A 13,250-nucleotide genomic window follows, 5' to 3' on the forward strand; every position below is an offset into this window, starting at 1 on the left:
CTAACGTGTGAAAAGAAGCTTTTGATAACCATCTAGGATAGCACATTTACTAATAGTGAATTAATAAGTAAATATTTAGTATTTATTAAGATTAAAAATCAGGTTATGTATACACATACACATAAATCTATTAATAAAACCAAACCAAGAAATCTGGGATATGTTAAAGCTGTGACTACCAGGCATCATTGGGTATCTCAAAAGAATGAAATTGGACATAGAATGCAGGAAACATTTGCTAATTTTAACAATTACCCTAATTACCAAATGATATTTTCTCTTTATCTCTCCATTAAATCTTCGGGGCCCTAAAATTTGGAAAAATCAGCCTACTTTCTACATGTGAACAGTGAGCAGTCAGCCAAAGTAGATAAGAAGTGGTTTGTATAAATGCACTGAAATGTTCGGAGATCCAAGTTGCTTTCGCAGGAATTCAGACAATATGGGCATTAAAAAGGTACCTTAGCACACTTACAATGAGGCACCATCAACTTTCCTTGATATAAACTTTCTCCACCATTCAGCCTCCTTCACGATGTTGGCAGAACTGATTTTTGACAAAGTATCCACAGAATTGTGCCTCTCCTATCGTTTTCCAAAAAATGTAGGCTCTATTCTAGGCCATCAAATGTCTCCCGTGTCATCTGTATAACTAATCCTCTCTTTATTTACTTATATTTTCCCTGAAGTATGAAACATTCTACTAGATTACATTTTGTAGTTTCCAAATCTTTGGAATTTTAATTTAAAATCAACATTCCCCAGGTATGCCTTCTCAGACTGACCCATGTCACCTTCAACATATATCATGGTATTCATCCTCATTCAACCCCTAAAGTTATAAATATTCATATTTATTTAACTTGGGCATTCTAGCCAAAGTAATATGATTTTTATAGGTATATTCACTTTATCTTTTTATAATTTTATTAACCCTCATCTCTCCACTAGATTAAAGTAGACAAACCTAAAAGCATGGGCTTTAATCACATCAACTGGGGTTCTGAACCAGCTCCACTACTTCTACTTACGATCTTGGGAGATAAGCTATCTTTTGTCATTGGAAGAATGAGAATGATAAAATACTTAACATCACAGAGTCACCCTGAAAATTAAGTGAGAGAATTAAGGTAAGGAGCATAAATGTGTTAGAAATTATTTTAAGCAGCATGATCAAACGAAATGCCAGGAAGAAAATTTAGTATTCGACAATGTTGAAAGCCTATCACGAACAAAATGTAATTAACACTTTGGAAGAAACAAATATGAGTAAGAAGGGATCCTTAATGAGTCCTTACCCTTAAGGAGTTTAACAACAGAAATAAGAAGTATATAATTACAAGTGGGCTGAAGGCAAAATAAAAACCCACCTAAACATAGGGTAGTTGGAGAAAGAAGTAAGCCTTCTCTGCTTTCACACAGTGCTACCTGAGAAGGCAGAGGGAAACCTAATTTCCCCAGCACTTTTTTGCTATCCCCAATTCTTTGCTTCACTCATGTCAACTATTTATCAGTTCCCAAACACAGCATGCCGCCATAATTTTGGACATTTGATGCTGTCTAGACATTCCTTCACTTTTTCCTGGTAACTTTTCTTCAAGACATCCTCAAATGTCACCCAATAAGTGAAGCCATTCTATAACTTATCACAATGCAACTTAATTATTTGAACATAGTATGTCTATCACATTATATAGTGAGTACCTCAAGAGCGAGAACTGTACTCCATTTATTTATTGTGTATCCCTCCCCTCTGCTCTCTACCCAACGTCTACTTCTCAGCTTAGTATCTGGTACATAATAAGAACTCAATAAATATTTGTTACATAAACAGTTAATAAATAATAGCTACAGAATTACTGGGAAGTACAGAGAAGAGAAATGTCAAGAGAAATTTCAAAACCTGGTCAACAAGGAAAATATTTTAAAAGGGAAAAAAAAATGGAAGAAAAGGCATTCTAGATGAATGAAACAACACAAAGACTGTAAGATGTAAAACTGAACATAGTGTTCTAAGAAGGGAAAGAGACCATGAGAACCTCACAAAAAAGGATCTGTATCCTTCATATTCATATTCTTTCCATTAATTTAAAAATATTTTTAAAAATACAGTCATAATATGAATGTCTAATGCTATTTAATCTCTAAACTAGAGCATTACTACAGTGCTAAAACAGAGTTAAAGTCTAAGTTAGGATGCCGTTATTTCTTAGTAATGATGTTTAAATAGAACTGTTGCTAGCCAGGCCAAAATTTAACTAATGTACATATCTACAATGGAAACAAGAGTTCTATAACATGATTAAATAAACAAGACAGTGCAACAAAAATCACTTAAAACTCATTCTAAACACGATTATTTCTGGTAATCTTTTTCTTTTTCAAGTAGTTCATCAAATATCTAGTCAGCGTTCAAATTTCATATCCCTGCCCCCACTCTGCCCAACAATTTACTTGAGACAGGATCCAAATAAGGTTCGCACATTGATGTGAAAGAAAAATCGTTGTAACCAGAAAAGGTTGAAGAGGTAGATGTAAACATCGCTGAAGGCAACTTTTCGGTACTTCTGGATCTTAAGTTAGTGCCATTAGTTCTTAGTTATTTCTAATTTTATTTCAAATCTCTCAGTTTTTTTTTTTCACTTAGCAGTATTTTACAATTATAAGCCATAATTATAGCTGATTTAGTTGCAAATGGACTAAAGTAAAAAGGGAGAATAGGTATAAAGTGTTTTTTCCAGTAGTAAATGTACCAACAGGTGCAAAGAAAGAAGTAGCAAGGTGCATTTATTTAGCTGTATTCGTTCCTTTAGGGCATGAGATGGAATTATTATTCCGTCTATGAAAATATCATTATTCCCTCTATGCCCTATCATATTTAGCCCTCTGGAATAAGGTATTCATTGGTTCTGATTCTGTGTGGGTCCTCATTTAACACCCACACTAAAGCAACTTTATATAAGATCTATTTGGGGCCATATTCAAATATTCTACTTTATCACACAAACTGCCTACATCCTTCCAGTTCTTTAACTATAGTGCACCTACTATGTTGTTCTAGGATTTTATTAAGTTGTCCAAGTTCCTTAGACCCTCCATTTGTCCTTTTGCATTTCTAATTTAGGCTGGATCCCAGGTAGCGATCTCACCTACTCTTCCAACAGCATCTGAAATTCCTTTTTGCCCCTAATTTTTTCTCATAGCAGCCCAGAAAATTCCAGTTAATGCTATAATCTGCTTTCTTGGCTCCTTTAATTCTAGACACGTAGGGCTATATGGGAGGAAGGGTATCTAGAAAGGATCTATCCAGTGGTCTCACTGGGTCCTTAGTGGCCTCAAAATACCAAACAAGTAGTTTTCTGTTAGATGCTTCTTTCTACTTCTATAAACATTATTCTAAATTTTTATATTTCTAAACCCTCTAACTTAACTCACTTATTTCAGTCTCAACTGATGGCTTCCTGTCTTCTTTTTATGGAAATATCATGGTCTCCTTCAACCTCTTCCCTTTCTCCCTCCATCCCTAAAAACTTATCTACTGTCATACATATCCCCTCTTCCTTCACAGAAACGACTCTCCAAATGTGGCCTGAATTCCATTTTCTCCTCCTTTTTCAATCTTCAGATTTCTTACCTACATCTTTAATTTACTCCTTTCCTACTGTTTCTTTTAATTTATAAAAATCTCAAGTCACTATCATCCTTAAAATAAAGGAACCAGAAAATCCTCAGCCTTAATGATACCAGACACTGAGTTATTTATATTAAAATAGAACTCATGTTATTTTTAAACATGAAAAAAGGCTAGAAAATACCGAAAGCTAGTTCATTTTACTTTCTATCTCCAATATTCTGCATCTAGATTCTTCAAATAAGTCAGTGATAACCTCCTCATTCACATTTCAGTGAAAACCCATCAACAAGTATCTGTATGGTTCACTCCATTCAGCTTTCTCTCCTATCTTTTTTACTGCCCTTCTCTCTCTGGCCTCAAGAAGACTGTCTGCTACAAATTGTGTCTTAGATGAGGTTTAAAGCCACGGGATCTAGAATTCAACACACAGCACTTCTTGCTCTTACTTCTACTTTTATTTCTTAGTTTATATGTGTGAGTATCTTCCTCTCATAAAAGCATCTCCTCAAATGAACAAAGCAATTCGGAAAAAAAAAATTAGAGTGGGGGAGGTGGTCAAGATAATATAATGCCTTACTAGGAACTTAATATACACGAAAGTATAAATTGGTGAAATTAAAAATAAACTGTATTATTTCATTTAAAATAAAATTTTCATAATCCTGAGGAATATTTGGTTACTATAATAAAAGAATGGTTTCAAACCATTTAAAGCCAATTTTTTAGCCATAGATGATAAAGAATTATTATATCTCTTTCAGAGTAATACCTCTTTTTCAGAGGGTCAAAATCCTTTTCATTTTTACCTACAGATACAAATCTGAGGATAATTTTAAAAGATCTGATTTAAAATTTTAAATTTTAATTATAGATTTGTCACTGTTTAGTTTATCCTCAGTAGAGCGGTACGTAAACATTCTCCAAACTTTTTTCATCATATACCTATTAGTAAAAAAATATATGCATACATCTTTCCCCACTTACTGTCAGACAACATATACACAAGAATATTAAAAAGTGAAGTCAATAAATATAAAGAGAAGTTCCCTTACTTTCTTTCTCAAAAAATCATCCTATATAACCGCAACTTAGGAGATCATTACTCTAGACTATCATGGAGAAAAACAAATAATACATTGAATGGTTTAATATAATAAGCTAACTTATATACTGATTTTTAAAAAATTTAACTGTTTAAAACACTAAGTTTTTTTTAAATAAAATTTTCACAGTGCTGTTTATTAGCAGTGTCATAAAGAGTATATACATGTGATGATGATGAAAAAAAGAAAAATCATACTTTTCTGTTTAAATTATAAAAAGAGTTGTGGGTTACTATCACATTTAGTGATGTACCAATCTTGTGAATACTGGCTTTAAGTATTCTACTGCATTTGTCAAGAAGATCAATGAATTCTCTCAAACGGTAGGATTCAGCTTCAATTAAAACACTATAGCACCAGAAGTCTAAAAATCCGCCTTATTTTAATATAATAGTATTACAAGCCGAGAAAAGAAAAGATTCATGCTTAGACAAGACACAGAGAAATAATTACAAAACGCCAACATAAAAAGCAAATGTTATACACATTTTTGAATGTATAATAAATCTGAATTTACAAATTTTAGTTTGGAATTCATTCCAAACAGTAGTGTGTATAATAAGAAAGGAAAAGGAAATATGCAACCGTACCTCTTTGAAAGGAACTCAGTAGACTAGTTTTCATTTGCTACTTTCTGCCTGTGATGGATCATAAGTATTAAGGGCCTCAGCCTTGCCAAACTCCACCTTCATTACACAGAAGCTCACAAGAAGTCGAGCACTTATAAAGTAAAAGTAATTTAGTTGTGGTTTACCTCAGAACTGAAAAGCCTTAATTAAAGAAAGCCGTGTAATGAGGACAGAGTGTACCTATAATGCTTGTTAAAACCACCTTTTACTTACGTCAACAGGGACCAGGAGACTCTTGCCAAGATGTTGATTAAAAGACAGGCACCAGGCTTCAGTGTAACCATTCATGTTAGGAACATACTTCTTTATGGTCTCATCATTCAGTCTCAGCCATACACCATCATCATTGTGGATCTATGGAAATAAGCAACAAAAACAAGCCATGCCTTCTTGTAACTCCTATGAGGCTTGTGAGGGCTGAAAGGCTACAGAGCAAGCAAATAATGGTGGACATGGAGATTAAGCATCTAGTTTTTGCAGAAGATAAGTATGAGAGAACCTTTAAGGAAAAAGCAGCAAGGAATGCCAAGCAATATTATAAATCGAATGTTGAGACGGAAAAAACAATATCATTTAGGAGTAAAAGCTCAAAGAAATCACACTTTAAGATAAACAGCTTAAACATAAAATCAGATGTTTCCCAAGAGAACATAAGTCTTCCTTCCCCTCAATTTTAATAATAAGTTATATAATTAGAAAAATATACTGTTAATGTTAAAGCAATACAGTAAGATACATTTAAAAACAAACAATATTTTAAAAATTTAAGGAACACTGTAGCCATTTTTAGTGTGTACTTGTACAGGTTCTGACTACTGTGTTAACTGAGTTCCTTTCATGTTAAAAAAAATAATTTTAGTTACTTTATTGATAAAGAAAAATAAATGAAATATTTGAAACTCAATAAACACATTTTGCCAAACAATATTTCAAACACTACCAAACTACTTAAGACATATTCTAACAGAAAATTTAGTAAAGTTATTATTGTGCAAACAATACAAAAACTTTCTGTCCAAAATTTATTACCAGGTATTTCTTTACAAATTACCTCATCAATAAAAGTGATAGTTCCATTAACTTTCACTATGCCTATCTGCTCACTCTGCAGGGAAGGGTGGCTACGGATACGGAGCCCTGCACTGTCCTTGGCCACAAATTTTCGAACCTGAGAAAGGCAAAGATAGACAGGGAAAATTATGGAACAGAGATCTCACAAATCATAAGAGATAAAATTAAACAGATTTGAAAGTATTATTAATTCAGAGAAAGTTTCCAAAATTATTTGTAGCTGGTTTCCCTGTGTAAATAACAGTGGCTTATCTATAACAATAGAACTTTTATAAGTATTAAAATGTACATTACCTTTAAAAATTAGGCAATTATTTATATATTTATAATTTGCTATCTAAATTTTGAAAACATGATAAAAAGGAGAAAAAAGCTATTTTTTTTCTTTTTAGAAAGGCATAATATAAATTCTTTACCAATGTTTCCTTTTTAATAAATTTACCAAAATTCCTCTACTTACTCTTTAGATGTTAGGAAATTAATTTTTCTTAGCAGCATAAGATACTTCAACTTGTAAACTTCATACACTTAATTTTAGCAGACTTTTTGTTAGTTGTAAATTTTCAATAACAGAAAGTACACAAAGCCTATAAATTACTATAGCATTATACCAAAAAGCCAAAAAGTACAGGTTCTATAATTTAGAAATGATTAGAATTACAGTGACCTACTCTTCAAATTTATTTAGGGATATTTAGAATTCAAACGCTGAAATCAAGTAAAATATTAAATGTTTGATGGCCACCATGAAGCATCCATCAATGAAGAAAGTTAACGAGTCTTTAACCAATTCAGGTTCGGATTTCATTCTAGCCTAACCTTATTTGGTTGAGGTTCAGTCTTTGGTTTGACCAGTTGAGTCCCCGGTGGTATCATCCCTTTTGGTGGGTCTTTTACCTTTACTTCTAGGCCAGCATCTGTAAGAAAAGGAAGAGAACTGTAACATTTGAGAATACAAGGGAGGGAAGATCCTTAAACCTAACCTTATATACATTCACAGCTATTTTAAACAAAACAATATCTGAATTCTGTCTTTTCAAGGTGATTGATTTTTACAGCTAAAAAAAAGAAATATTTGAAAAATGACCCTGAGATTCCAAATGGGTGTCTTAGGAGTTCAAGAAAAAAAGGCAGGGCTCACATTCTTTATCTGGAACATAGAAAATCATACTAAAAAATAAAAATAATAAAGAAAGAAACCTTTGTATGACCAAATATATCTCATAGCATCAGATTAGGGTACTGCCCATCGTCCATACCAACCATCTCTACTACTAACAGGCAAAAACAGCATGGCAGTTTAAAGCTGGGGTTCTCACATTAGACTGTCTTGTTTTTTCCCATGTTTGTCACTATTTGTTTGACTCTCTGTGCCTCAATTTTTTCATCTATAAAATGTGACCGAGAATAGCACCTATCTCACTGAGCTGTTGTGAAAATGAAATAATTTAAAATAAATAAGGCGCATATATAACAATGTTGGACATAATATTAAGTGCCCCCAAAATGTGAGCTATTATTATAATTATTCTGATGAATTATTATCTCTTCTTGCCTATGGTCAAGCAAGGTCCCAGCTGACATTTGGTCTGACATTTTGGTCACCTTGGGAGAAAGTTGACTTAGAAAAGTAGGGAATAAAATGGATGATTCCAAGTAAATTTGAATCTTTTTCTTCAGTGTCATTAGAAAAAACAAATCTAAGTGGATTTTTCTTATCTACTTTGTTATCAGTTTCTTTCATCCCACTATTAGTGAAGATGAAGCTGTTCTGAACTCTGTCTGCTTTTGATTCTTGTAATGTGTACCTCTTGCATGTTGCTACTTATATAATTTTGTTTGCCTATTTTATCTCCCAACCATCAATAAATTGTTAACAGTTAACAGAACTGTCTTACCCAGAATAATGTTTGCTCAAAACCAACAAAACTTTGCTGAACTAAATAAAGGCTTTATGGATATGTTGAAATAAAGGATAGTGTAGCAAAGGCTGAAAACAATAGGTCTCTGGAATGATACAGATATATTCACTATATCTCATTCTACACAGATACGTTAATATATATTCTGCATAGTTACATCAATGTGAAGTACCTCTTTATCGTCACTGTAAAAACAAACTATTTACACTAGAGTTTCCCAAAGGGTATTTTGGTGGACTTTTAATTGTATTACTTATATCTCTACCCTGTCTCCCTCTTCCCCACATGCAAAGGTCTCATGTAAGGGTTAAACAAAGTTAGACAAGATTCTTAATTTTAAGACTTCTCAGAATCCCTAATATGTTAATGTGAATTGTATAAATGTCTAAGATGAGACTACATTATACTAGGTTTTCTGAATCTACCCAATCATAGGAACTCTTTTTGTTGAGAAACATTAGGAAAGACAGTGTCACAAAGAATTCATATTGATAAACACTTTAATAGAGTATTGTTCTACTGTTATATGAATAGAGTATTGTTCTACTGTTATATGAATAGTTCTGTTATATGAATAGTTCTAAAATAATAATAAAAAAAGATTAATATCTAAAGGAAAAGCAGTATACTTTTCAAAATTAGTGGTGGATGAAGAAAATTCATTCATTCAACACTGAGCTAGATTAGGAGATCCAAAGATAAGTGAGATGGTCTCTGCTCACAGCCAGGAAAGGAAGAAAGATGTACCACGAGGGGGGACGAGGTATACATAGTTATACAGCATCATGGAGGAGATCATTCCTGACCAGTCACCTTAGGGAGTGGAGGGAAGGAGTCATGAGGGCTGTAATGACACCACAAATTATTACAAAATTTTAAGACCTTATGAATGTACTAAGTCAGTACTCACTATAAAAGAGGAAATGAAGTCCCATATAAGTTATGAAACCTGTCCATGTCTATGATACAAGTTAAAGAACAGAAAGATGATTCTGATTCTAGTTCTTTGTACTAAGTAACTCATAATTTAAAAAAAAAAAAATACCTATTTCAATGCCATCAATGGTAACATGAATAGTATAGAGTCCAATAGCTCCTGGAGTCCAGTTTGCACAATAAGTGCCATCGTTATTGACACGGATCAGCATATTCTCACTGGGTCTAGAAAGAAAGAAGACGAATATTGGAAAATTTACTTTTGGTTAAACAGCTGACAACATCACTAAGATATATCAACAAAAATTTAATTTCTGATTGTATTATTACAATAAATGGCAATCCTACTGCCCTGCCATCATAGCATGTTTTTTTACTCTCCAAAATGACTAAATTTCATTTTTGTTTACTCACTTGAAATCTCCATCAACCCTCTTCCTCACTCTCTGCTGATAATGACATCACTTTCTTCAGTGAGAAACTGAAGCAAGAGATACAACCTCAAAGTTGCAATCAAATTAATAAACCTACTTTCCTCTATGTCTTCTCCTGCTACAATGGAAGAAATATCCTGGGTCTTTGATTCAAAGCTAGCCCCTCCATTTGTGCTGTGAATCTCATTCCTCAGCATTTCTGTGCTGCAATTACCTTGCTTTCTCTCATTCATTGTCAATTTCTCCCATTTTACTGGATCATTTATATTTTTTCTTCTTTTATTTACTAAATTTATTGGAATGACATTAGTTAACAAAATCATATAGGTTTCAAGTGTATAATTCTATAATACATCATTTGTATATTGCATTGTGTTCACCATCCAAAGTTAAATTTTTTTCTGTCACCACATACTTAACCCCCTTTACCTCATCTACCTCTACCCTTCCTCTCTTCCCTCTGGTAACCACTAAGCTGTTTTCTGTGTCCATGAGTCTCTGTTTGTCTTGTTCATTTGTTGCTTTCAGATTTATATACCACAAAAAAGTGAAATCATATGGTTCTCAAATTTTTCTATCTGATTTATTTCACTTAGCATGATAATATCAAGATCCATCTATGCTGTTGAATGAAACTAGACTGCTATCTGTCACTATACACCAAAATAAACTCAAAAAGATCACAGACTAAAATATAAGACCTGAAACAATAAATTGCATAGGTACTAAACTCATAGACCTTAGATTTAGAGAGGATTTTATGAATTTGACCTCAAAGGTAAGGGAAGTAAAAGCAAAAGAAAACGAATGGGACTGCATCAAAGTAGAAATCTGCACAGAAAAAGAAACTGTCAACAAGGTAAAGAGGTAACAACTGAATGGGAGAACATATTTGTAAACAGTGCCTCCTATAAGGGCCTAATATCCGAAATATTCAAAGAACTGATACAACTCAACAATAAAAAAAAAATCCAATTAAAAATGGGCAGAGGCCATGAGCAGATACTTCTTTCAAGAAGACATACAAATGGTTAATAGACATATGAAAAGATGCTCAACATCACTAGCTACTAGGAAAACGAAAATCAAAACCACAATGAGATACCACCTCGCACCTGTTAGAATGGTTATTATCAACAGGACAAGTAATAACAAATGCTGGAGAGGATGAAGAGAAAAAGGAACCCCCATACACTGCTGGTGGGACTGCAAATTGGTAAAGCCACTACGGAAAACAGTATGGAGGTTCCTCAAAAACCTAAGAACTGATCTACCATATGATCCAGCAATCCCTCTACTGGGTATTTATCCCAAAGACTTGAAGAGCCACATCAGAAAAGATATTTGCACACCAATGTTTATAGCAGCATTATTCACAGTGGCCTGGACATGGAAGCAACCAAAGTGTCCTTCAATAGATGACTGGATAAAGAAGTTGTTGTACATACATACAATGGAATATTACTCAGCCGTAAGAAAAGATGAAACACTGTCATTTCTATTTCTACTTCATCTCCATAAAAACTTCAGAATTTCCCAATTAAACACCTCCTCTTGATATTACAGCCCTTTCAAATGAGGCCTCATATCTCTTTTCCCATTAATATAAAAATTTAGTTAAAGAATTATTTATAATCACAGTCCCCATTTCTTCACTTCCAATTCTCTTTCACAACTTATCCTAGGCTTTTGTTTCCAACACGTCATTGCAATTACTTATATCGGTAATCAATGACTACTGCATCCCAAAATTCAATGTTTTTTTCTTTGTCCTTAGCAATCTGAGACTTGATAGCTGACAACTCCGACACTCTTGAAATGACTTCTTTTTCCTTCTCCAACATTCTCCTGGTTTTCCTCTGATCTCACGGGCCACTCTTTCTCAGTGTTTGGTTGGCTCTCCCTCTTCTGACTACTCTTTAACTGTGGAATGCCCCAGGATCTGGGTCTAGGTTTTCTTTTTTTCTTTGAATAGCATCTCTCTAGTTGAGCATTCATCTATTCCTTAGTTTTAACTACCATCTCTATATAAATGACCCAAGTTCATTTCTCCCCTGAATTTCAAACTGATTATTTCCAGTTGCCCCATAAATACCCCACGTAGATAACTAGGAGGCATCTCAGCATTTCAACTTTAATAAACCCAAAGAAGAACTCCTATTTTCCACTCACCCCAGCACCCAACAAAACAGAACAAAAAAACACCTGCTCGTTTCTCAGGATTTTTGATCCTCATAAAAATCATAATAATCTATACCAGGGGCTAACAGCATTTTCTGTAATGCTATTTTAGTCTATTGCACCAGTCTGTCACAATTAATTACTACATTGTAGTGGGAAAGAAGCCAGAGACAATACATAACCTAATGAGCAAGGCTGTGTTCTAATACAACTTTATTTACAAAAACAGGCCCGATTAGGTCTGCAGGTCAAAGTTGGCCAAACCTTATATTGCCATGTATTATACTCTGTACTGCTGCTACAATCATTCTTGATTCTTCTCTTTCTTTCACCTCTTTATTTCCATTCCAGCAGCAAGGCTATTGGTTTTATCTTCTAAGTATATTCCAAACTCATCTACTTCTTCATTTCTACTGCTAACTCTGTTCTACTCCTAGTCCAAGCAATTTAATAATTGAACTCATCTCTCTGTTCCCACTCTTGCTCCCCTGTAATTCATTCTTAAGAATAGCCAGACTGATATTTTAAAACTATAAATCAGATTATATCACTCCCCTGCTTAAAGTCATAGCAACATGTTAATTTCTAATAAGTCATGTGATATGTGTGATACAATGAAATGTATAAGTAATTATGCTTTTTCAGAATAACTTTGGAGCTTTTTCTAAATTCCATGGAGGTGGTTTCTCTAAAGTATAACCCATCTAATAATTTTTTCCAAGCATCTATTTAAAAAAGTACTTCTCCTAACCAGCAAATAAAATAGTAAGTCAAAAAATCTGCTTAATTCCAAAATTAAGAGAATTACTCAGAGGCTGAAAATTAAGACCTCATAATCAAAAGAACACTGAAATCACTCTGGAATTCATTAGGTGAAGGAGAGAGGGAAGCAAAAACAGGGGAGAAAAAAACCCCACAAACTAACCAACCCTAAACAAGCCAATTTATGTTTTAGGTAACAGTTATTCTTTCTCTAGTACCTTAGTATTATGTAACATATTGGCAATAATTCAGTTGAATATAAATACATTCTAACTATAAATCTATATATTATTAAATTTGTGATAAATTTTATTGGAAATTTTTAAAAATGGTATAAAATATTCATTTATGGAAAATAAAGTTGAAATATAGGATGCAAGTAGTTGACAACACGTTTTGGACATGCTTTGAGGAAACTCCTTACCTCTTAGGAGTTGGTGATGCAAAACGCAGTTCTTCAAACGAGTAATTTTCATAAACCTTTAAGAGACCAGTAGCAATCACAAAATTATTAGAAACATCCTTGATTAATGCTGTGATAAAACATTCAATAAACAGTGCTGCAACAAACAGTTATC

At 33.3% G+C, this 13,250-nt stretch overlaps 1 protein-coding gene across 1 annotated transcript in view; it reads right to left on the minus strand.

The window, feature by feature from the left end:
• MYCBP2 (MYC binding protein 2, E3 ubiquitin protein ligase) overlaps positions 1-13,250 on the minus strand; it is a 265,889-nt gene that overhangs the window by 77,434 nt on the left and 175,205 nt on the right. The window contains exons 48-51 of the mRNA XM_011378152.2: positions 9,405-9,520; positions 7,257-7,354; positions 6,418-6,534; positions 5,580-5,720 (exon numbers count right to left, since the gene is read on the minus strand). Of these exons, the coding sequence (XP_011376454.1) occupies positions 5,580-5,720; positions 6,418-6,534; positions 7,257-7,354; positions 9,405-9,520 (472 nt within the window). The remainder of the gene's footprint in view (positions 1-5,579; positions 5,721-6,417; positions 6,535-7,256; positions 7,355-9,404; positions 9,521-13,250) is intronic.

The sequence above is a fragment of the Pteropus vampyrus genome, unplaced genomic scaffold, assembly GCF_000151845.1.
Source record: "Pteropus vampyrus isolate Shadow unplaced genomic scaffold, Pvam_2.0 Scaffold332, whole genome shotgun sequence".
Lineage (NCBI taxonomy): Eukaryota > Metazoa > Chordata > Mammalia > Chiroptera > Pteropodidae > Pteropus > Pteropus vampyrus.